The 24,434-nt window shown below is 33.2% G+C and overlaps 2 protein-coding genes across 3 annotated transcripts; one reads left to right on the top strand and one right to left on the bottom strand.

Annotated features, from left to right (window-relative positions):
• Positions 1 to 3,005: 3,005 nt before the first annotated feature.
• LOC106757932 (histidine--tRNA ligase, chloroplastic/mitochondrial) lies at positions 3,006 to 14,682 on the bottom strand. 2 transcript variants are annotated; one of them, XM_014640787.2, is made up of 11 exons: positions 14,251 to 14,676; positions 14,047 to 14,142; positions 11,971 to 12,059; positions 11,688 to 11,817; positions 11,114 to 11,206; positions 10,299 to 10,373; positions 7,454 to 7,571; positions 6,791 to 6,933; positions 6,283 to 6,411; positions 3,432 to 3,595; positions 3,006 to 3,327 (listed from the first exon to the last, which is right to left on the bottom strand). In XM_014640787.2, the coding sequence occupies exons 1-11, from the start codon at positions 14,578 to 14,580 to the stop codon at positions 3,189 to 3,191; spliced, it is 1,506 nt and encodes a 501-aa protein (XP_014496273.1). In that variant the 5' UTR covers positions 14,581 to 14,676; the 3' UTR covers positions 3,006 to 3,188. The 2 variants fall into 2 exon arrangements, with proteins under 2 accessions (XP_014496273.1, XP_022634956.1); XM_022779235.1 differs by lacking the exons at positions 3,006 to 3,327; positions 3,432 to 3,595 and adding an exon at positions 3,653 to 3,854 and having other exon boundaries at positions 14,251 to 14,682.
• Positions 14,683 to 22,370: 7,688 nt separating this feature from the next.
• Positions 22,371 to 24,180, top strand: LOC106757348 (heavy metal-associated isoprenylated plant protein 6). The gene is made up of 5 exons (XM_014639999.2): positions 22,371 to 22,477; positions 22,566 to 22,713; positions 22,828 to 23,069; positions 23,257 to 23,335; positions 23,526 to 24,180. The coding sequence occupies exons 1-5, from the start codon at positions 22,469 to 22,471 to the stop codon at positions 24,080 to 24,082; spliced, it is 1,035 nt and encodes a 344-aa protein (XP_014495485.1). The 5' UTR covers positions 22,371 to 22,468; the 3' UTR covers positions 24,083 to 24,180.
• The last annotated feature ends 254 nt before the right edge of the window (positions 24,181 to 24,434 follow it).

Raw genomic sequence — 24,434 nt, 5'->3', positions numbered from 1 at the left:
AAGTGCTTGCTATCCGTAATGGGGACCAAACCTTGGTCCCTTTAATTTGTTAAAACTATAAAGTAAGAAATGTGAGTGTAGCAGCATAATGGGTTGGATTCAAAATGGCTTTGTCAAGATGACATATTCCATGGTACGTTAACAACGCTCATGATAGTGAGTTGGGTAAGCATTTTACTTAACGACAAATTTTCAGACAACAACACATGCTGTGACTCATATGGTTTCATAATCATCATATTATATGTTCCATTCACCCAACAATCTTGACAACTTGTTATCACCCCAATCAAACCTTTCATTATACAATATCTACTTCTAAGATTTCCTACATCACTTGCTACTGACATTAGCCACGTTCCAAGCCTTCTTCAGGATGTTTAAGGTCCCTTACGTCCCAACTCACATTTTCAAAACTTCAATCAGATTACGTCTTCTGTAATGTATTGTTCAAATTTTCCCTTCTCTTATTTTCAATCAGTCTTCAGAAGAAGTAAAGTATATCAGTTAAAAAGTAATTCGTCTACTGATAGATATCTTTCTACTCCCACTGTGCACCAAACCTTGTAATCTGTTTAAAAGATTCCATACATTAACTGCTCAAACTCATTCACCTTGTTAGTTCATTTCAACGTGACATGTTGTTCGCCTTCAAAAGCAAAAGAACATGGCATGGCATGATTTTTTTGTATTTTCTAAAGTTTTTGTCTTTTTAAACAATTGGCATGTTTCTGCACGAATATTTATTAGCATTGAAATGCTGATAAAAAAATTAAACTAGACATGTTACAAAAAGCAACCTTAAACGTAGCTTGGATGTCTAGTTTATAATTTTTTTATATTAATGAAATTTTATTGAATTATTATTTAATTATACAATTTTAGTATTTAATAAACATTTAAATACTATATGATTGTCTACTTATTAAAAGTATGTGTCTAACATTCATCATCTGCAATTTAAAGAAACGAATGATTTAAAAATTGTTAATTTGAATTTACCATCTTTGGACGAACGTTTTTAAGTCATTGTCAACTTAGTTTAATTAATAATCAATTGAATACACAAGTTTGATTAAATATTTAAATAATAACATTCAAATAGTTCATAAACAACTGAATTCATTTACATCTCCAGTAACAATTTTCCAAGTACACGTTCAATTTGGAACTACTAAGACATCGACCATGTTGTACATGTTTAAAAACCTTTGTCCAGATTTATCACTTGCATGATCTCTTTACTCTTTGCACCACCCGTTATTTTTCTTAACCCAAATATCATTCACTTAAACTCCTTTGTTTGGGTTTAACATTAGGCTGCACCCTATCGATTTTCTTTCTGCACTCTATCAAAACTTTCGGGAAATTTTATCCAGAATAGGAATGGGTGAGTATCTTCCAAAAGAAATGGATGAGTATTTTCCAGAAAAATGTTTCTAGAATTGATTTAGTGCATTTCAAAAAATAAAATCCGAAATGACGCACGAATAAACAACCTTAATATTATACAACTCATCTCCAGCCTCTTTTTGATATTTTGAAAACGTATTTTAGAATGTAAAAAAGGGGTGTAGCGTAAGTTTTTTTAGGATGTATGAAGAAATTATCAACTTGCTGGGAAGGGCATTAAAACCAGATTCTAATGCAAATAAAATTCAGATAAACCAAATGATCACGTGTTGCAGAAGAAATAAATTATATCCGAGTTAGACAAGAAATATCATTTCAAATAGATGATTTTTCCATGTGGTCTTTTCTTACCATGAGCAACTTCATATAATTTGAGAGTAAATTTAGGTAAAATCATATACAACAAGACTATAATTACTCCAAGAACTTTGTTTATTTGATTTTATGATTGATTTTTCAGAAAAAGATTTATGAAGAAAGCTAAGGATTTTGTAGTGAACCACATAAAGTACTTAAAATCTTTCCCCGACATTTTCCGTACAAATTAATCACTTAAAATTAAGAAAAGAAGTTTAGATGACTTAACAAGCTCCTGCTAAAAAAATAACAATAGTGACCTGTTTAAAAAACTCGAGAGTGAAAACTAATTAAAAAAAAAAAAAACTATAGTTCCGCTTAGTAAAATCACCTAAAAATAAGTTGAAAAGGTAGCTAAACATATAATGTTAAAAAAATTAAGACAACAAAGCTAAAAAATTAGGCTAAATGTGTTTAGTAAAGTAAAATTCTTAATAATAAATAAGGACATGATTAATTATTGGATCAAATTTTAATATTAGATAATTGCAAGTTCACAAAAAATAATTTAAATTTTAATTAATTTAAAAAATTTATAATCAATTTTTTTATATAAATTAAATTTCAAATAGTATTTACATAAAAAAAGGGTGATGTTAAATCAATAATCCAAATCACATGAACTTCCATAGAAATGTATTAGCATACCCGAAATAGAAAGACACAACTATGTAAATTAAACAAAACAAATAGTTCCATTTGAAATTTAAAGTGAAAATTCCAGATAGATTATGGGAAAAGGTTTTTTAATATAAAATGGAACAAGAATAAAGTACTGTATTTATCATTACTATGAAACATATATATGCACATATATATATTCCTTTTCTTACAATAAAAAAACTAAATATTAATTTTATTACAATGATTAAAATAAAATATTTTTAAAATATATATTTATAAAAATTAATTATAAAATAAACATTTTTTGTAATTTTATTACATGTTATTTTTATTGAAGAAAGCTAATTGAGTTTATAAAATATTAACAAAACTTAAAAAATGAAATATATAAATAAAAGGTAAAATCGGAAAAGGATTGTATAACTAAAACAGTTGTTATACTGTTATTAAAATGAATCCTCGTTATTAATAGTTATTGGCCGATACCATAACAATAAAGTGACTCTTGTGTATTTCAGCGCCCGTTATAACCAAATCAGTCTTCTGTTTCCATTTCAACAGTCCAGAAATCGGTCATGTCCTTGCAGGTGCACACACACAGCTTAATTGGATGAATAATGTAAACAGAACAGACACTTTTGGTCATGAATAATCAATCACATATCCATATACAGATGTAGGTGAGTAATCACACACATGTAAAACAAGTATTCAAGGGCTGTGTAAATAAATAAAGGTAAATTAAATACCAATAATAAAGAGAAAATACATAAACCAGAAAAAAAAAATCTGATTTATTTGAGATCATCAAGTTTAACCTCGTACTGTTCAGCAGTAGAGAGAATTTTGACACCAACCACGCCTCTTTGCCATTCTGAATTCCCCACTAATACAAGTCGCTCCGCATTTACTCGGGCTGCTCGTTTAAAAACCCTAGAAGAGAATAAACATTATGGTTTATGTACACCATATCAGAAAACCTACAATTCAAGTATGCTTTAAAAAAAGGAACTAAAATAATGAAAAAAGAACCATACCATTTTAGTTGTTTGCTTTCCAAAACCAACTCAACACTATGCCCCTTTTCTCGGAGAATGTTAGCAACCATAGCAGCACGTCCTTGAAGATCTTCATCCAATGCGCACACGATGTCATCTACGTTCAAGTTAAGCTCCGGTAACAAACCCTTCTCTTTGAGCAACTGCCACAAAAAACAGACATAAAGCACAATTGACAAGGTTGGAGAAATACTGGTCTAAGCGAAAGTGCTCCGGAGCATAATTATCATAATAGAGATTTACGAAGTAGACATTCCTTTCTATATGAGTAACCGTTACAAGAAAAGAAAGACATCAAGCAAAATCGGCAAAGGAGAAGAAACACGAGCCTAAGCAAAAGTGCTGTGGAGCATAACTGTAATAATAGAGATTTACAAGAAACAGACCTTTCTCTTTGAGCAACTGTTATAAAAAAAAAAAAAAAACAGCATAAGAAGCAACGGACTGAATACTGTTAGTCTGAGTACACGGGTATGATGATGAGTTATACATATAGATTCATTACATTTATTATGTATGAATAGAAAATATTTTGCCTGACTAAATGCTACGGTGAACCACTCTTGTGGTTGGTTTACGGTGCACCATATTTATACACAGTAGGACTAATCTAGTCTTCGCCATGATATCATACATCTACCACACTAGTTTCCCATCTCTAATTGAAACCCTAACCTCAAAATCTGACATCAAAAGTGACCTTCTCTCATATGGAACCTTAGTAAATAACTCTTGAAATGTTTGTGTTGACTTTTAGTTTTAGTTTATGGATATGCTTTCATGTAGGGGGATGGAATTGCACTACAGTCTTCAAAATAGATTATTGGCAGCGGTGCAGTGAAATTAATAGCAGCTTCACATGATTGGGTGTTGTCGAGAATGTTGTTGACTCCAATTAGTCCCCTCTCTTCTCTTTCTTTATCTACTGTTATAAGAAGCAGATGCCAAATGTGAGTCTCAGTGACCTTTACAATATCCGAGCCTCAAGCATGCTTCACCACAGATTTCCTTCTTACTATACATGCTCAATCGGGACATTTTGGTTTTCCTAAACTTTAGAAAAAACATTGTGTTGTGTTTTCTTGGGCAAGGCTCCTTTCCATCATCTAAGAACTAAGTCATGTAACTGATTTTTCAAGGAAGCCAATCTATAAATTACACTTTGTCTTTGGTCTGGCCAAAGCATTTACAATAGGTTTGTTGAGGGTGACTCCCAGCACAAGCTCACTTACAACCCCCACGACCTCGTACTCAACAATATGCAAAAATTAGAAACAAAAACAAAAGATTCTAGACAAATTTGAGATACATTAACCCTGAACAGTCAAAGGTATGGAGGTGTACAAGGTGAGTGATGAGGCTCTGTCGAAGGAATATCAATAGCAGATGACAAAACATGGCAGAAGACCCAAATTCTGCCATACAAACAAATCATCGTGGCCTATCACGCTAACATAAAAGGTCTCCCTGCACACATTGCCTATGACAAAGATGTAAATATTGCCGTGTTATGGAACTATGATAGTGCTAGAACGGTCGAATAATGACAATGGACTACAAACAGACTTATAACTCTAGTAACGGCAATGAAGGACACCGGTCATGTGGCGGCCATTTCTCAAGCTCCTTTCTGTGGAACCAAACCCGAATTCTATGTCACTCGTCGTCACCACTACAGTAAATTCCTAATTTATTCCTTATTGATTCCCCAATAATTTCTCTATAATATTACCTGCTAATTTACTAGTTTTACTTCATTAATTGACAATTTTGAATGGCTGTAAATTAGTCATGTATTAGGCAGAGTTTCCTTGTATAACATTAAATATCTTATTAAAGGGAATTCTCTCATGATGAGAGTCATTCAGTTAAATTTGATAAGGTATCAGAGCTTCAGCTCTAAAACCCTAAGTCTCTCGTTATGCTCTAGGAGCACTTGCATCTTGTTTGCACATTCGAATCCAAATTTTTCTTGGGTTCTTCGTGTTCAAATTCTTGAAATCTTGTTTGGTAGGAATGTGCTCCTCTCTGTTATGTCTAGATAAAATTCTATTGTTTTGATTCAATGGGAAAAATGATTTCAATTCAAAACATTTGTGAAAGGGAAGGAATTAAGGGTCATGTTGATGGGACTAGTCCAACTTCCAAAGCCAACCAGGAACTTCGAACATGGGATGCTGAAGATGCACGTATCCTATCTTGGATATTAGGTTCGATTGAACCACATACGGTGGGCAATCTAGGGTCATTCTCTAAAGAAAAAGAAATATGGAAATTTTTGAAACTGATATATAATGACAACAGTGTACGTCATTTCCAATTGGAATTGGAGGTAGGAAATTTCATCCAAGGAAATTTGTCATTGAGCACTACTATTCAGGTTTCCGGATTTTGTGGACTGAATATTCTGATATTAACAATGCAAAAGTACCCAAGGGGGCACTGCCAAACAGTTCAAGAGGAGAACAAACGTGATTAGTTCCTGATTACTTAGACCAGAATTCTAAACTTGCATAGATTGGACTTTTAAATCGAAATCCAACCCCTTCTGTGGATATTTGTGTTGATATGTTGCTGTGAGACAAAACAGTACTGCTGTCAAGGCACAAAAAGACAATCTTTCTAACAAACTATTGGTATAGCTAAGCAACAACAGTATTGAATTCAATATTTTTTCACATTCTGCTTCACTGTATATACTGCCTAGTCCTAAAACTTAAGAGACGTAATTGATTAAGGCAGAAAGAAGTTACGAGAATGCACAAAAATGATTTAATATAGATAACATTGTGGCTTTCAATTTCTCTTGCTACTGAAGCTATAGACTTACTTCCACTATAACTGCATCACCAAACCCAAAACCACATGCAGCAATATCATCAGCACCAAAAGTTGAGAATAAATGATCATATCGACCACCGCCACAAATTGCTCGCAGCTTTCCTTCTCGGTCAAAACCCTACTGAAACATTTTAATCAGTTGAAAGAAAGCAATACAACACCAAATATATACAATTGAAACATGTTAAAACAAATGGAAAGCAAACTTGGACACACTAAAATATAGCCAGTAAAACTTTGATATATTCTCTCTCTGTAAGCCTTAGTAGTTTAGTTACCTATAAAGTGCATGCTCTTTCTTTTTCCTTGATCGTGTAAAAGAATTAATCAAGAAAAACCTTTATACGCTTGTCATAGAATAAGTTCAACTAGAGAAGTATATAATTATGCAACACAGGCAATCCACAAGCCAGATTTTAGTCAAAATCGGCCCTAACTGGTTATTTTAATTGACATAAACTATAACATCTACTTGGTATTAACCATGAAATTCTAACCTCAAATACAATACCAGTGTAGTAAGCAAGACCTCGAACAACTGACGCATCAAATTGAAGCCATTTTGAGAAACCAATTTTTTCAGCAAGAGAGAATAGCTGTTTCAGATCAGCAATTGCTTCCCCACTGCTCCCAAGTCTCTCTGAATACAACCAAATTTATACTTTTTGTAAGTTGTATGACTTGATTTTACAAACTAATAGATAGTACATCCAGCCTTCAAGTATGTAGAAGTAAATATTACAACAAAAACAGGAGTAGTATATTTTTCTTTATTTACAAGAAAAAGAAACAAAGTAAAGATGTTGACCAAGAAAAAGAATGAACTTTTCATCATTTACAAGCCATAACATAAGGAAATGATACATCTGGCACAGAGCTACAACAGACTTGAATAATGTGAGAGAATAAAGAAATACATTATTGATATTAATCATACTAATTACAGTCTCAGCTCCTCTATTTTGTAACAATCACATTCTCTTAAAAAATAAAATAAAATCTTCTGGAATGAAAGGGAATATTCTAAGGATATTTTATTCAAATTACTATTTGGGTAGCTTTATCCTAATAATCCTCTATTTAAAACAAACAGGCTATTTTATAATGCTTCTAGTATTCCCTACAAGATATAAGATTTCAGGAGAGTGTAGAGGGTTAACCTTCTAACTCTTCCAATGACTTCACCGAAAGGACTTGCAATAGCTTCTGGACAGCCTCTTGTGATAGACCAACAGCTTTCAACTCTTTCTTTATTTCGTCAACTGGAATTTTCTCAATCTGTACAAAATTAACAATTCTTTTATTAAAAAAACTTGCTTTGATATTATGATCAAACCTTTATCAACAATAGAGAAGAGACAAAGACAAGAATATAAAATTTCAACCATACATAGACATGAACTAAAAATGGGAAAAAATTGTATTGGTCCATAACAAATAGAAAGGAGAATACCCACAAAATACGACACTCTACAACAAACAAAATTATGATCGACAGGTCCACACATAAAGGTTCTTTTTGTGACAGTAAAGGTTTGTAATATTGCTTATTATTTGCTTTGTTGGCCGAGGTGAATGTTATAAATATAAATACATATTACCGACATCTACTAAAGATAATTTCTTGCAAATCTTACCTTAAAATGACCATGATTAGTTGGTTAATACAGCTCCTTAGAAAATATTTCATTATGTTATTGTTCAATAAATATGAAAAGTCACCTACACAAGTGTCAATCAATAGGGGATTCAAAAGGTTTGCCTGGTCTGGCTGCCTGTCATTTTAGGGGCCACAATCTCAAGATATGGATGTTTCTCCAAATTCCTTGGCCAATTTCTATTTTACTTCATCATAGTTTTTTATGATTATAGTGTTCTTCTCTGTGCATAATGTCTTTATGAGCTCGATCATTTTTTACTTGACTAATCAAGACTTGGTTGACATTAGAAAATGCTTTTCAACCTAGAATTTTGGAGCCAATTAAAATTAATACTGGGAATACGCTGATTTTAATTAGGCATCTTTCAACTCTTAATCTATAATGCTGATTAATAGATTGTAATTCTCAAGGGATTAATTAATCAATTCCTTTAGGTTCATATGCTAAAAGGATTAAGATTTGAAGTTGATGATATAGTTGGAACTTACTATCAATAAATAGCTATAACGGTCGGCATGAGGGGTAGGTTAGTGAAACTCAACCCTGACATCTCAATATCTATAACATTCGTTCAATCTGCTTGCCAACTATTCAACTACTTACCCCAAGTTTGATTTCTTTTGCTTTACTATTCTTTCTACATTGCAATAGAATACATGCATTTACAATTACAACCTTAATTTAATAAACAACCATCCTTTTACTTGAGTATTACACTAATCCTTTGGGATTCAAAAATTCAACCTAGAATTTTGGACCCAATTAAAATTAATACTAGGAATACGCCAATTTTAATTAGGCATCTGTTAACTCTTAATCTATAATGCTGCTTAATTGATTGTAGTTCTCAAGGTATTAATTAACCAATTCCTTTAGATTCACCAACTAAAGGGATTAAGATTTGAAGTTGTTGATATAATTGGAACTTACTATCAAAAAAATAGCTATAATGGTCTGCACGAGAGTAGTTTAGTGAAACTCAACCCTGACATCTCAATATCTAAAACATTCAGTCAAATCTGCTTACCAACTATTTAACGACTTACCCCAAGTTTGATTTCTTTTGCTTTACTATTTTTTCTACATTGCAATAGAATACATGCATTTACATTTACAACCTTTACTTAATAAACAAACATCCTTTTACTTGAGTATTACACTAGCCCTTTGGGATTCAAAATTTGGAATCGAAATATCCAACTTCCTACTTGTGGACTTGGAATACTTGTAAAAGTCTTAACATCAGTCAAGGATGTCTAATGACCACAGACAACAACGATACACCAAAGAAGGTGTGGAGGCACTAACAAAGGATTTGCATGAGCTGCAGCCTAGTCATATATCTTCTTGTAAATTGGGCAGACTATATTCTTGTATTATGTTAATTAGGGTTATTTGCATATTCTTGAAGTTATTTGTAATTATTCTTGTACTCCTAGCATGAATATTTCCTTCACAGTGTAATTCACACAGACTTAATCACGTGCCTCTTGTAAAAGTCTTAACATCAATCAAGGATGTCTAATGACCACAAACAACAACGATACACCAAAGAAGATGTGGAGGCACTAACAAAGGATTTGCATGAGCTGCAGCCTAGTCATATATCTTCTTGTAAATTGGGCAGATTATATTCTTGTATTATGTTAATTAGGGTTTTTTGCATATTCTTGAAGTTATTTGTAATTATTCTCGTACACCTAGCATGAATATGTAATTCACAGACTTAATCACATGCCTCTTGTAAAAGTATTAACATCAGTCAAGGATGTCTAATGACCACAAACAACAACGATACACCAAAGGTGCGGAAGCACTAACAAAGGATTTGCATCAGCTGCAGCCTAGTCATATATCTTCTTGTAAATTGGGCAGATTATAGTCTTGTATTGTGTTAATTAGGGTCATTTGCATATTCTTGTAGTTATTTGTAATTATTCTTGTACACCTAGCATGAATATTTCCATAATTGTTTAATCCACACAGACTTAATCACATGTCTCTTGTTTCTCTTTCATTTAAGAAATATAGCATAAGTATATTCTGTACGAAGACTGAATTTTGTATATATTTTTAGCATTATGTTGGGTGATGTGAAATGTCATTTATCCAATAAACATGAACTAGCCATAGTTGATAGAAATTTAATGTCATTTGATCTTAGCTTCAGCCTTTTGGTTCTATTTATACATGTTCTTGGTCATTAACAAGCCACACAAACTAATCGAACTTATCATTATCCCTTATCATATTTTTTTTCATGGACAAATAAGGATCAAGAATGCTACAGCAGCATCAACAATTAGAAAAATAAACTAAAAGAGCAACATTACGTATCACTCACTTTATCAATAATGACGCAGACCTTGCCAAATAAATGCTCTGGTACTGAATAACAATTTAATACTTCCTGTAGAACCTGTACAGTGAGGAGATATCCAACAGAGTAAGACCATGATAAACCAAAGCAATACAAAGAATCATACTAATTAATATGTTAGAACTTTGTATGCAGACTCCGATTACCTACAAAGTTGAAACAAACTACATGCATCGACCCAATGAAGATGTACTTGACAAAATATTATCGATTAATTGTCACAATAAATGAAGATAGAACAATCATGCAAAATAAGCATGTGACCAAAAAGAGTCATAACAAACAAGGCAAGGTCTTAGATTGTAATATTGTGCAAAAATACAGGACATATCTATATCTATCATACTCCTCGGAACTACTAAACCAAAATATGTCAATTTTAACCAAGATTTAACAGCACACTACGTTAGAAATGATCCCCCCAACCTACTTTTCTTGCCCATAGTAACATCCCTTACACCAACATTTGAATGACTTTTCAACCACAAATGCGAAGCATATAGCTAAAAGAATTTGATAAATTCAATCTATCATACATCTTGACCAGTTAAATAGAAATAAATACAAAACCCAAAGAAGTGAGATATGTTCTGTGTTTACATGAGTATTATTTATTATTGCGTATTAAAGTACAGCAGAATCACTTATAAATAAGTAAGCATAAATCAAATCACTAAAATTGTGATAATTGCATCACAAATTTCTAGTAAAAGCTATTTAAATATTCACCATGTGTTATATAGGCTATCTCACACATACAATGAAAACGAAATCTCCACCTTTCGACTGGAAACCTTAAATCCAACATCTGATTCTGTAATTCCTATTCGCTTAAACAAAGTGACAATAGAAGATAAAAGCTCTGCTTCGGCCTACAACATCAAAAGAAGCATGGTAAAAAAATAGATATAATAGATTATAGTCCAATACACTTAACAATATTAAAATTACCATCATCCAAGATTTTAAAATAAGGTACATTATGCAAACCAATCATAAAAACTTACCCAAAAGAATGCCAGAAACAAAATACAAAACAAAAAACAACACATCTTATTAATTAATAACAAAGAACGTTCATAAATTTTCATTACTTTCTGACTCGACTACAAATAGAAAGCACAGGTTTCTGTATTGTTATAAGAGAAGGGAGGATGAATAAAATAGAGTAATCAATCACTACTCAAAGGATATCTTACCATAACAGCCTAAGTGCTACACAAACATAAGTATAATGGCACAACTACTAATTGATGACACCTTAGTGCCTAGCTTTCTGGATCAATCACGAAACATTTGACCAGAAAGAGGACAATCCATAACAAAAAAGTGTGTATATCAGACAGCACATACCATAACCCCAGGAACACCAATAATATCCATGTTCCACTGGTAGTGCTCACGACGACGGCCTCTTGTCATTCTCTCGTACCGCCAACATTGTCCAACAGTGAACCACTTAATTGGTAATGGTACCGACTTCCTAGAAATTAAAGAACAAACATGAAAAAGAGAAGTTGGCCTTCACATACAAGATATTCAAGTTACGTATATTCAAGCTTAATTTACTGTAATAGATTAACATAAAAACTGCAAATATGGGAAAACTTAAAATATGCATAAGAATTAACCTTACCCTTTCTGTATCACCAGTCTTGCCAAAGAAGGAGTAAGTTCAGGCCTCAATGCAACACGGCGATTTCCCCGATCTTCAAAACAATAAAGCTGCAAATTCAAATGTACATATTTTAATATTTTGTTAAAATTCCTTAATGTATTTGCTTTATCCACTCTTTATATAAAAAATATTTTTCATCAAAATATGTTTTATTAAAATGCTAATATTTTAAGCACACCACCAGCATTTTGTATGTGTGACACAAAAACTGTATCACACACTCAACCATGCATACATATCTAGCTCTAACGTACCTAGCTACAGTTGTGCTATTAGGAAAATTAAAAGCACAGCCACTATATACCTTACATCCATACCATGGCTCTATTCTAGCAATCCTAATGGAATAAAGTCAATGAATAGAATTATGCCAACAAGCTCACTGCACGTAGCATATTGTCTGATTTTCACTGTATCAACTGTCTATGTGTAGTGTGCAGAATAATAGAGAAGAAGCCTCAACTGCCGAAACAGGGAACACCAAGATCATTTTAAGAAAATTATAACAGGAAACAACCAAGATCACTTTAAAAGAAATATAACTTATTTACATTGGCATTTAGAATGTAAGACCCGTATTTCGGATCTGAAAAAATGAAAGTTACTCAAAGTACCTTTAGCTTGTAGGTATATCATGAATCATTGTTTAACTTTGTTATACACTAAAACAGCATGCACTTAATCAAACATAAATGAATTTCTTCTCGATACGATTTATGAAACAGTAAATGATCAGTTAACTCAATGCTGATAATAAGTATTTGCAGTTTTAATGCTTATCTACAGGACTACAACTAAAACAAGACAAGGAGGAAGAATGTCTATCAGAGACGCGTGACAATAAACATAGAATGACATATTACCACCTTAGGCATTATCACCGTAGAAAATACAAAACCAAGTAACTCATCAGAGCTAAACAGAGAAACACGGAGTTGATCATTGTCCCAAGTATAATGCAACTATGAAGAGCAGAAAACTTTCAGATAAAGTAATTCACACCAGTTACAAGGCACAGATTACATCATCAGAGAATGTCTTACTCAAGTCAGATATTGATACACTCCCAATATTTCGAAATACATATTGGAAGAGAATTTTTTATTTGAATTCTTTTTTTGAGATACTTCTAGCATAAATTTGAAATCCTTAGGTTTCCGTATTTGAAAAGTATCCAAAAAGCATGACTTAAAGATTCTTGAGTTGAGCAGCTATAATTTTCCAATTTTTTTTCATTTGATTTTTTAACCTTTTTTTCTAGGACATAAATCAGATATGTTCAAATAATATCTAAAAGGATTGACCTAAAGATTCTTGAACAGCTATATTCTTCCTCATGATATGAGAGGAATTGAAGTACATATCCATTCATTCTTTCGAGAGAAACAAAAACGGATCCAAAATGGACAGAACATTTGGTTTATGAGCATTACCGTCAATTTAATGCCTGCAAAGGATTAAAGATATTACTGAATAAAAAGGAGGGACAGGGTAGTGGGACATCATGGGTGGAGATATATTACACTAGACGTCTCTCTTAATGGTGTTAAGCTTCTCGAATTGGCAGAGTTCTCTCCCGATGTTCCATACTTAAAAGCTATATGATGGTAACGGAGGATGGGAAAATGATAATTAGCATTAGACAGGAATTTAACAATGATGCTTGTAAATTGTCTGTTATTGTATGGAAAAGCAAAACTTGTTTTGAGTTATACCAAAGTTGTTTTTGTTGATAGTTACTCGGGACTGGTTATAATATATACAGAAACTATTTTTATTTTTTTTGTTATGATCACAAATGTCTTCTTGTAAATTGTGATAATTGCAGTTGTGAGTTAATAAGAACGAATCAATTTCTCTTCCTTTATCAATATTTTGCATCTACATAAATATTATATATATTTTGCTACAGTTGGAACCTTAAATTTCCAGAAAAAACTGTCTAGTACCAATATCCATGTCTTGTTGTTGGACTAGTTATTCAAGCGCCATTGATACACACTCAACATGTCATTGATAATGCGGAAGAGATACCTGGTCCTTAATCTCTTCTCCTGCTTTCCTAGTGAACAATGCCTCCGACTCAAGCACCGGATAATCAACCTCTTCGAATCCATACAATCGCGAAACCTGATCCTCGCAGTGAAAGACAAAATTGTAAAAAAAAATAATAATCGAGGGGAAGCAGTCATATGCACGAAACGGAAATTAGTAATTCGAATCCAAAACCACGGACACCTCTTTGAAATGGTTGAAGAGCCAGTTCCGCAAGCGCATGTCTTCGGGCGGGAAGTCGCGCGTCCCCTTGGGAGGATTCACGTCGATTTTCTGAACATCGGCCCCGACGGAGGGGCCGGGAGTTAACGCTCCAGACCTGCCGCCGGTCGGAGAATCAGTTTCCGCCGGTCTAGAAAGCGAAGAGCGGAGTCTAATGCTGGAGAAGTGCGCATTGAACGGGAGAGGTGAAGAAGAGAGTTGGAAGCTGAGTGAACGGAAAATAGGGTTAACGTAGGAATTGAAGCGTGGTTGCAGGGTGAGGAACGAACACGAGAATGACGTTGGAGGCATGGCAGTGAAGCTTAGCTTAGCTTTTCTTTTTCTTTTTTGTTTTTTGTGTCAGGTGTTCCTCACGGTTGTACTGTGTGGAGATAGCTTGAATGCAAGATAGATGGACAGAAACGGGTCGGATGAAATATTATTGTGCCCTTCATGTTAGGCCTCAAACTGTTGGCCCAAGTTTCAAACTATCTACGGACAATAAAGGCCAAAAAATAAAATAACTGTCTATGTAACTTTTAGTTAAAGATTTCTATCGAATTTATATTTTTTTACTCTTTTATGTTTACTGTCTTTATATATTTATATATAATATAAAATAACATCCTTAAATTTCATCTTATAGTAATTAATTATATATTTGATCTTTTTAATCAATATTTTTTTTGCAGTATACAAATGTATCTTTTTTATGTGTAGACCTGACTTTCAAACGTTTTACTAGATAAAATAAAAAAGTTTTTGATAAATTTAACTTTTGGAAAAGGATTTTACAATTTCTATAATATTCAAATACATTGAATTTAAATGTGTAACACTTTTGTTTTTAACATGTGAAATGTTATAATGGGTTGAGCCAGAATAAGATAGCATCAGGTTGGATTCATGTAAGGTCGAGTTAAGTCAAACCATACTAGAATTAAGTTAGGTTGATTTGAGGTGAAATAAGTTAACTTGAGCCAAAGTTGAAATGAGTTGGCATGGGCTTAAATTGAATCAGGTTAATAGATGCTTTAATTGAGTTAGGTTAGCTCGAAGTCAACTCAAACCGGATCATATCATATTCATGTTGGTCTAACCCAAGTTGAGATGAATTGGTGAATCCCACATTCAAACTAGTTAAGGCAAGTTTACATTAATCTAAGTTGGAGCCAATTTATGTTCAACCAAATTTGGTCAGGCCAAGGTCAATCCTAGTCCGATTAAGATCATGTTTGACCCAACCCAATTAATACAAAATCAAGTTGGGTTGAGTTGAGTTTGTCCAAGTCCCAATTGATTTGGATCCCTTGAGATAGTTGAGTTACGACAATTCAATGGGGTCTATGTCAAGCAAAGTTGGTATAGGCCTAATCAAATCGATGTGGGTGGATCTACGTTCAGTTGAATTAGACGATTAAGGTGGATTGTAGTTGGGAGTTACTCCCTGCACCTATACAGAGTTCGTCCCCCACCTCCCCATCTCTTTTTTATCCTTTTATAATATGTAAATAAATGTCAATATATGTTAAACTTTTAAACGAAAGTCAGACCAAACAGATGTGGGAATCCGTTCGCGGATATTGATATACGTTTCAGAAAATTCTTTGTTTAAAAGAATTAGATGCTTTCTTTCTTTTGCTTTTTCCAACAACAGGAAAGCTGCAGACATGTGCATGGGAAATCCAAAGATCCACCCATCTTTCTTTTTTATTTTTCACATATCAAAAAGTTGAATTAAAGGACACTGTAATGTTATTTTCATGAACAAAATTCACAGTTCTATTTTTTCTTTTAATAAATGCAGTGTCATGTTACTTCTTCTTCATACAAATACCTAATCTCAACTAACCTTAAAAACATCAACTGCAATTCTAATTTCATATTATCATGAACATGGAGAATGAGAGAAAACGAGAGTTAAGGGATGGAAATAAACGAGAAGTGAAAATTCGGAGTGGAAAAAACGGATTTGGAAATATTAGAATTGGGAGAGTAGGGGTGAGAGGAGCCGGAAGAGAGAGTAAAAATGAGGTATAAGTAAATAAATATAAAATTAAAAAGGATACTTTTGTAATTAAAATTTTTTTAATAAAATTTGGGGAGGTGCAGCACCAAATTGGAGAGGTGGAGGAAACAACACCCATTGTAGTTCAATCAAGATTTGGCTAAACATAGCTAGGGGTTGATCCCTGTACCTCCACATTTTTGGCTTTCTACCTCCCCATTTTTTTTAATTTTTGTTATATTACAAATATAACATTTTTTGTACTCTCTAATTTACTTTTTTAACCCTCTCTTATTTACCTAACCCTAGATTTACTTTCCCATTTGACTCCCTTCCTCACGTAACACAGAACTCCCACTCCCATTTTCAATTTCACTGAGGCTAACACAACACCCCCACCCGTTTCCCTTTACTCGTTTTCATTTTTTTTAAACTCTGACTCCCAACTCCAGTCCTCTGTTCATCTGTGCATTTCGTGGTGGTGCGGCCTGGGTGTGCGGCGGCGGCGGTGCTTCGTTTCTGCCGGTTGGTCTTCGAGAGATTAGTTTTTCGTCTCTTCTTCCGATTGATAGAGAAGTTTTGTTCGTTTCGGTTTCTTCTTGGCGCATATATGTTGTTGTGTCTGCCAGAGCTTATTTTTTCGTTTCGTTTCTTGAGTGTTGTCATTTCTGTTTGTTTTTTTTAATATATGTAATACAACGTTTCAGTGTTGCGTGTTCTGTTTTTCTATGTGTGCATGTTCTGTTTATCTCTGTGTTTCAGTGGTAGGAGGAAGAAGACGCCGGGCATCTGAAACGAATGTGGATATCCCTCGACGGATATCAACATCCGTTCAGGCCAACGATACTCACAGTAAAAGAAAAGAGAGCACAGAAGAATTGGAAGAAACAACGATGAAACCAAACGAGAGAGTAGAAGGTGAGAAAATAAAAATTAGGTTTTTTAAGTGGAATTAAAATTAACCTATAAAATAAAGGTTAAATATATCTTTTGGTCCTCATATTTGTTCGTGAATCTCAACTCAGTCCTCGTTTTTTTTTTTCGGTCTCAATTAAGTCCATAAATTTGTAAAATTGAGTCAATTAGGCCCTTTCCGTTAAGTTCTTACTAAAGCCATCTAACTACGATGACGTGGTGATGCTGATGTGCATTGTTTGATTATGTAAAAATTTTATTTAAATTAAAGGATTATGACATGACAATGTCTGTGTTCTTCATCTCTATTACTGGATTTGGAAGTGAGAAATGGGATGATCTTGGTTGAAAGGTGAAACAGATGATGGTTCATAAGTAGTAGTCATAATAGTGGAAACCAAAATCTCAATAAAAAAAATGAGAAGCAAACATTCTCAATCATGACCATGGCATTCTGTCCTAAATTCTCAAGCCAAGAAGTCTCGGTTCCAGAAAATGCATACTGACCATCATTCTTATTCTTATTGTGTACCAAATCACCCTCGAGATATGTATCCTACAGATTTAAAGTTTTCATTTTTAAATCCTCTCGAAGAAGTTCCCAAAGAAGCTTCTGTTGCCACAGCCAACAGATCTGGATCTCGATACCTTACGCTCCATAGAAGAAGTGGCATGAGCAGTGGGACTGTTACTGCTGTTATTGGTGTCCTGTTGAACAACAATGTCAGTCCTGAGAGAAGAAGGAGAGAAAGTGTTTTCCTTGGGCTTGACAGAAGTAGATCCTGGTGCGGAATTAATGGTAGAGATCCTGGGCGGAGTTAATGCTAGAGATCCTGGGCGGGTGGTTGACGTTGATGTTGGTGTTGGTGCCCCTGAAGCTCTTGGAGTTGAGTTTCTTGGATGATTTGGAAGAGAGGTAAAGAAAGGACCAGAAGCCGTGTCTCTTCCTGGGACTGAAATCTTGGTTGTGGTCAGCGTCGAGGAAGGAGTGGTTTGTTCGGGATGTGGCGGTGGACTTGCTGCGCTTGAGAAGGAGGTGGGAGGTGAGCAGTGGAAAAAGATGAAAAAAGGGCAATGGTGAATAGGGCATGAATCTGCTCTCCAATCCCTAATTTGAATGTGAATGGTTTTTATTTTTCTTTTCTTTTATTTTATCTAATTTCATGTCATCAATTAAAATTTATTTCCACGTAATAAATTTATTTCTACGTAAAAAATTTTACTTCCACATAATAATATCACACATATCAGTATCATTACATCAACAACAATAAACAGCGTCAATGAGAACTTAACGGAAAGGGCCTAATTGACTCAATTTTACAAGTTTATGGACTCAATTGAGACCGAAAAAAAAAAACGAGGACTGAGTTGAGATTCATGAACAAATATGAGGACCAAAAGATATATTTAACCTAAAATAAATTTTACTTAAGGATATAATAGGAATATAGATAAAAAATAAAAATATAAATAATAAAAGAAGGGATAAAAGTGGAATGAGGAGGTGGAGGCCCAAAATGTAGAGGTACAGGGATCAACGCCCAACATAGCCCTGATCAATATCATGTCAAATTGAGCTTGACCCGAAACAATTTGGGTCTTAGTAAGTCCAAGTAGGGTATGACATGTTTAGTTGAATTGGACAAGAATCATGTTGAGTCATGTTTGGTTCAATCAAACTTGACCCAATTCTTAGTTGAGTTAGTCTAGATAACAGACAAAAGATTATATTTGACCAAGTCTAATTAAATCAAAACATAAAAAAATAACTGTCAAACTAAGTTAAATTTATTTCACATAAAATTGGATATTAGGACTCAAATCAAACTAAGTCAATCTCAATCCGAATAAATTCAAATTAAGAAAATCACAAAATAAATTTAAAAATATGAAAAATTTCACTTTTTTTAAAGTATGATTTTAAAAAATTTAATTTTAAATAATTCAATTACTTTAATGAAATTTTATAACTTTAATTTTCTTTTAATTACATTATTTAAACAACTAACTTTCCTAAGAAAACAAAAGTTAAATTCATGAAATAAATGATCTCTTCAACTGTCACATCACATCTAACGGTATAAAAAGATAAACTCTTATCAATTAAAAAAATATAATTCATTTTAGGCCATATGATAACAAATAAACATTTTTGCATAATTAATTAATTGTGTAGTTTATTTTAAAAGAACTCGAGTGACTGTATTTATATTCTTCTTAGAGAGGAAGAAGAAGCTTTTTTTTTTTTTTCTAGTGAATTTAAAAGATTTTCTGAGAAGAAAGTAGTCAGTGTAATAGTGTGAATTTGTAATGTTCAAATTATCGTTCTTGCATGTGAACATTACCTCTACGAGGCTAATGAGTGGAAGATTCATTTGAAAAACAAGCACATACTTTATTTTCATGTCCATCACAAATGTATATAATTGAGGCTTTTGCGATGATAATCTGAGAAGTTGACACTCCGCGTTTTGTGTTTGGAATGAAACTTCTTAGTATTTGATGGATCATTTTCCATTCTTCTTCAACCCACCCATCGGGCACAAGGGAAAAAGAGGTAGGAAAATTTAAAATAGATTTTTGACCCTTGAAAAAATGAAAAAGAAGTAAAAAATCATTAGAAAAATAGTAATGAGTATTTCGTTTCAATTTTTAAATTCGAATAATCATGTATTTGTGAGTTGTACACGACATACAATATCTTGTATGAATAATTATATACGACATTAATGATAACGAAATGCTAACAAGCTCATACAAGGCCATGTGTTTCTGTCATTCTCACTCCTACTGTTAAATTTATCAACATGAATGAAGATTCTGGCAATAAATTAATTTGAAAATAGTTATTTTCAAAAGTTTTATTTTTAAAAATAGGCTGAATTAAATATCGATAGTACTCGTTCGAAAAAGAAATATAATAGTCGAAAGATTTGTATATGAAATGATAACGACAAATCATCTCTTCCATATATTCTCTCCATGGAATCATTTTTCACCTGTTATCCAAATGTCATATTCATTTACCATATTCGCAGACACTTTAAGATGGGTTGTTGCTTATTAGGCTCAGTGCTGGCAAAAATGTGTGCACATATCTAATAAATATTTATTTCTTTTAAAGCCAAAAAAGTACATTTTTTAAGAAAATATAGCAATAATATTTCAAATTAAGAAATCAGTGCCAGAAACAATGGACTTAAATATAAAATATCTAACTTATATTATATATATGAATATGGACTTGCGTTTGACCTTATCTTTTTTCGGCTGATAAGAATGAGAAAGACTTTAAAAATGTTAACACTTTATTATTTTGTCAGTAAATAATTAATGATATTCTGAAAAAGAAACTTTATGCACTTGCCAATCATGTAAAAAAGTCTCATGAAAACAACATATATTTTGTTATGAAATATGACTTATAATCAGAGACGAGGTAGTATGTTTGAATTGGAATTAATAAAAAAAATTATATTAATTTAGTAGCGTGAAATTAATTCTGTTTAAGGAATTATTCTGAAGAAAATATTAACCTAACATATTTTACACCTAACGTGGTTATTTCTTTTATTAAAATATATATAGTAATTTAGTCAGAAACTATTATGCGAAACCAGTATGTTAGTTTTACCATAATTATTAAACTAAAATATTATACAAAAGATGATTTCTTAATGCTAGACGTCTTTTGTATTGATTTGAGGGAGATAATTTGAATAAATTTGAGTAGATATAGAGAATTTTTTTAGTAGATTTGTACATAATGAATTTAGAACTAAAATTTGTAAAAATTAATATAGAATTTGATTTATATGACAGATAAAAAAGTTATTTAATTGATAAAAATTAAAGATTACCAATGTCACTGTTTATGAAAGTAATATAAAATGATAAATATTAATATTATATTTAATTTATAAAAATATTTATAAAAAATAAAAAATTAACGTTAATAATAATAATATATTATATAATTATTGTTGTTATTATTTATTATTATCAATATTCATACTAAGAATTCACTTAAATCAAATATATAAGAATCCATTTAAATCAAATATATTATATTAAGGATAACATTGAAACTATAAACAATTCCTCGTAAATCTGCGGTGAGAATGAAAGATTGAAATTTTGCATATCCGGCAAATCTACTGTAAATCAATTTTTCCAGCAAGAGTGGATAACCATTAAACTCATTTACCTTTTCTTCAAGGGATTGAACTCCGTTACTATTTTATAAAAAATAATATCAAAGAAATATTGTTCAATATATCCTGTTCAGAGCAATAATTCAATATATCAAAAAGCATAAAAAATATTTAAATTTCTTTCCTTTAGTGTAATAAATAAGGAATTTGACTATATCTTCCTATAATGGTCTTATTCGTATGAAAAAATTTGTCGTGTTTCATATTTTGAAAAATATTAATACGTTCAAAATATTATGAAGGTATTTCGAGAATTAGAGGCCATGTGTGCCTGAATATTCTCAGAACAATGATATTTACACAATACAAGACTGCAAACCCGGAATAAATTAAGGTGGAGAAGAGAAAGACGTGGGAAAAATAACAGATTTATCATACTTTTTACATTTATTAATTAATATATTTCCTTTTTCACCATGTACATAAAAATGAAGCATAGTTTGGGTAATGTGGAAAGAGACGGAACTGGGAAAAGTGTGGTCCTTTCTTGGGGGAAAAGCCCACGGGCCTGACCTTTATTAATTGGGTGCTCTGTTCCACACACATCACCGTGTACCTCTCTGTTTTCAAAATCTGTGTTCTGTGTCAAACCCAACGGTTATTTTTCATATTCATTGGTTTCTTTCTACGGCTTGGCTTCTCAAAGCTTACACGCTTTTTCTTGCCAGGGTAAATCAGTCACTTTCCCATCAAGTCAGCGTCCGGTCAAATTTTCAATTTTCTCCAAAACTGCACGCGCCAACACCGGAATTTAAATAAGGTTTTCTCTCCACGTGGCACATTTTCATATCCTTCAAAACACCAACAAATAATAAATAATAAATTATAAATAAATACACATAAAAACGAGAAATGGATATATCATTCCATTGTCATGTTAATATCATGGTTCGCATACATACATACATACGACATCATGCAACCCCATACATAAGTGTGACTCATTCTCACTCTCTTGACTCTTCTTTTCTCTTTATAAGCACAAGAGCATTCCTTCTATATTTTTTCCTCAAAGGCACATTCCACTCGACAACATAACTCTGTTCCGTAAAACACAAACATGGGAGAGGTAGGTTCTATTTTCTTCCTCCTAATTTCTCGAATCTCGTTCACTGCTTCAGTTGTCGCTGATTGTATTTTTTTTTGGTGCGTGGCAGAAAAAAGAGAAGGCGAAGAATGAGGCCGGTAAGACGCCTGACTCGGGAGGAAAGCAGAACGACGTACTCGCCCCTGTCGTTTTGAGACTCGAAATGCATTGCGAGGGATGCGTCAAAAAGATCAAACGCGTCGTTCGCAATTTCGACGGTATTACCCCCATTATTCAGATCTTGATCGAGCGTTTTCCCTTTTCCGTTTATCCATTGAATTAACTGATAATGAGATTAAAACACTAACATTCACAGTCTGTTGCGGATGCAGGTGTGGAAGACGTTAAGGCCGATCTATTAGGTAACAAGTTAACGGTTATTGGGAAGGTCGACTCTGCCGTAGTGCGAGATAAACTAGCGGACAAGACTAGGAAGAAGGTAGAAATTATTTCTCCTCAACCGAAGAAAGATTCCGGCGCCGCCAGTAAACCACCGGAGAAAAAGGTGGAAGAGAAAAAAACAGAAGAGAAGAAACCGGCAGATAAGAAAACCGAAGAAAAAACTCCGAAACAGGTGCGTTGTTTCAATTTTTTTTTACTGGCCGTCAGCAACACGGTTAGCGAAGCGTTGACGAAAACGAAAGTTAATTTCTTTGCAATTGAATCATCATTTTACTATTCTACCGTTTGGTTTTGAGATTATTTCATTAATTAGCGTGAGTTGTTCAGTTGTAATATTCATTGTTTTGCTATTTGTCCAGAGCACGGTGGTGTTGAAGATCCGATTGCACTGTGACGGTTGCATTCAGAAAATTCGAAAGATTATTCTCAGGATCAAAGGTTAGGCGTGCGAATATTTTGACCGACATTTATAATTCTTAACGAAATTATTTTGAATTATATTAGGTATTGTATATTAGGATGATGAAACCGGATCCCACAATATAAAATTATAACGTACGTGGTGTGTTTATTTTTTAATACCCGACATTATGAACAGTTAATAAATAAGGTGATTTGTTTCGTGCAGGGGTTGAATCGGTTAAAATAGAGGGAGGGAAAGACTTGGTGACGGTAAATGGCACAGTGGAGGTGAAGGAATTGGTAGCGTATCTGAACGAGAAGCTGAAGCGGAACGTTGAGGTGGTCCCGCTGAAGAAAGAGGGTGAAAACAAACAGAATAAGAAGGAAGAGAATAAGAAGGAAGAGAAGGGGAAGGAGAAGAAAGAAGGTGGCGGTGGTGGTAAGAAAGATGGTGGAGAAAAAGAAGAGGGTGTACCGAAGGTTGAGGTAAACAAAATGGAGCACTACGGGTACGTTTACCCACCTCCTCCTATGTACTGGTACGACGGATATGCACCGGGTCAAAGTAGTACTAGTGGTGGTGGTGGTGGTGGTTACACGGTGGGGGTTCATTCAGGGTATGATGGTAATTACGGGAATTACCATGACCAATACCATAATGGGTATGGGAACCAAGGGTACATGGTACAGCAACCACCCCCACCCCCGTTCTACTTGAACCCTTATCATCCTCCACCGCAGATGTTCAGTGATGAGAACCCCAATGCTTGTTTCGTGATGTGAGCCGTTGTTTCTCAGTATTTTATGATGTATATACTATAAAACTACGTGCAGGCTGTAAATAATACAATTTTATATACAAATTCAAAATGAGGTTTATGCTATCTTTTGTATAAGATTACATCATCATGATGAATAGTCTGATGTAGTGATTTGGTACGGCCGGCTGACTGGAGAATCCGGTCAGATAATTGTTTAAAAGTTTGAGTTCTAGATAAGCTGAGTAGTTCTTGTTTGTTCTGCTTTTTTAAAATTTTATTATGCGAACTAATGTACAAATCAATTCCAGCAACTTTTGAAGATATCGATGATACATTTTAGATTTTGTCAAAGCTGGTATTTCTGGTAGTTTTGA

This window comes from Vigna radiata, chromosome 3, assembly GCF_000741045.1.
Source record: "Vigna radiata var. radiata cultivar VC1973A chromosome 3, Vradiata_ver6, whole genome shotgun sequence".
Lineage (NCBI taxonomy): Eukaryota > Viridiplantae > Streptophyta > Magnoliopsida > Fabales > Fabaceae > Vigna > Vigna radiata.
This window is presented reverse-complemented; position numbering and strand designations above follow the sequence as displayed.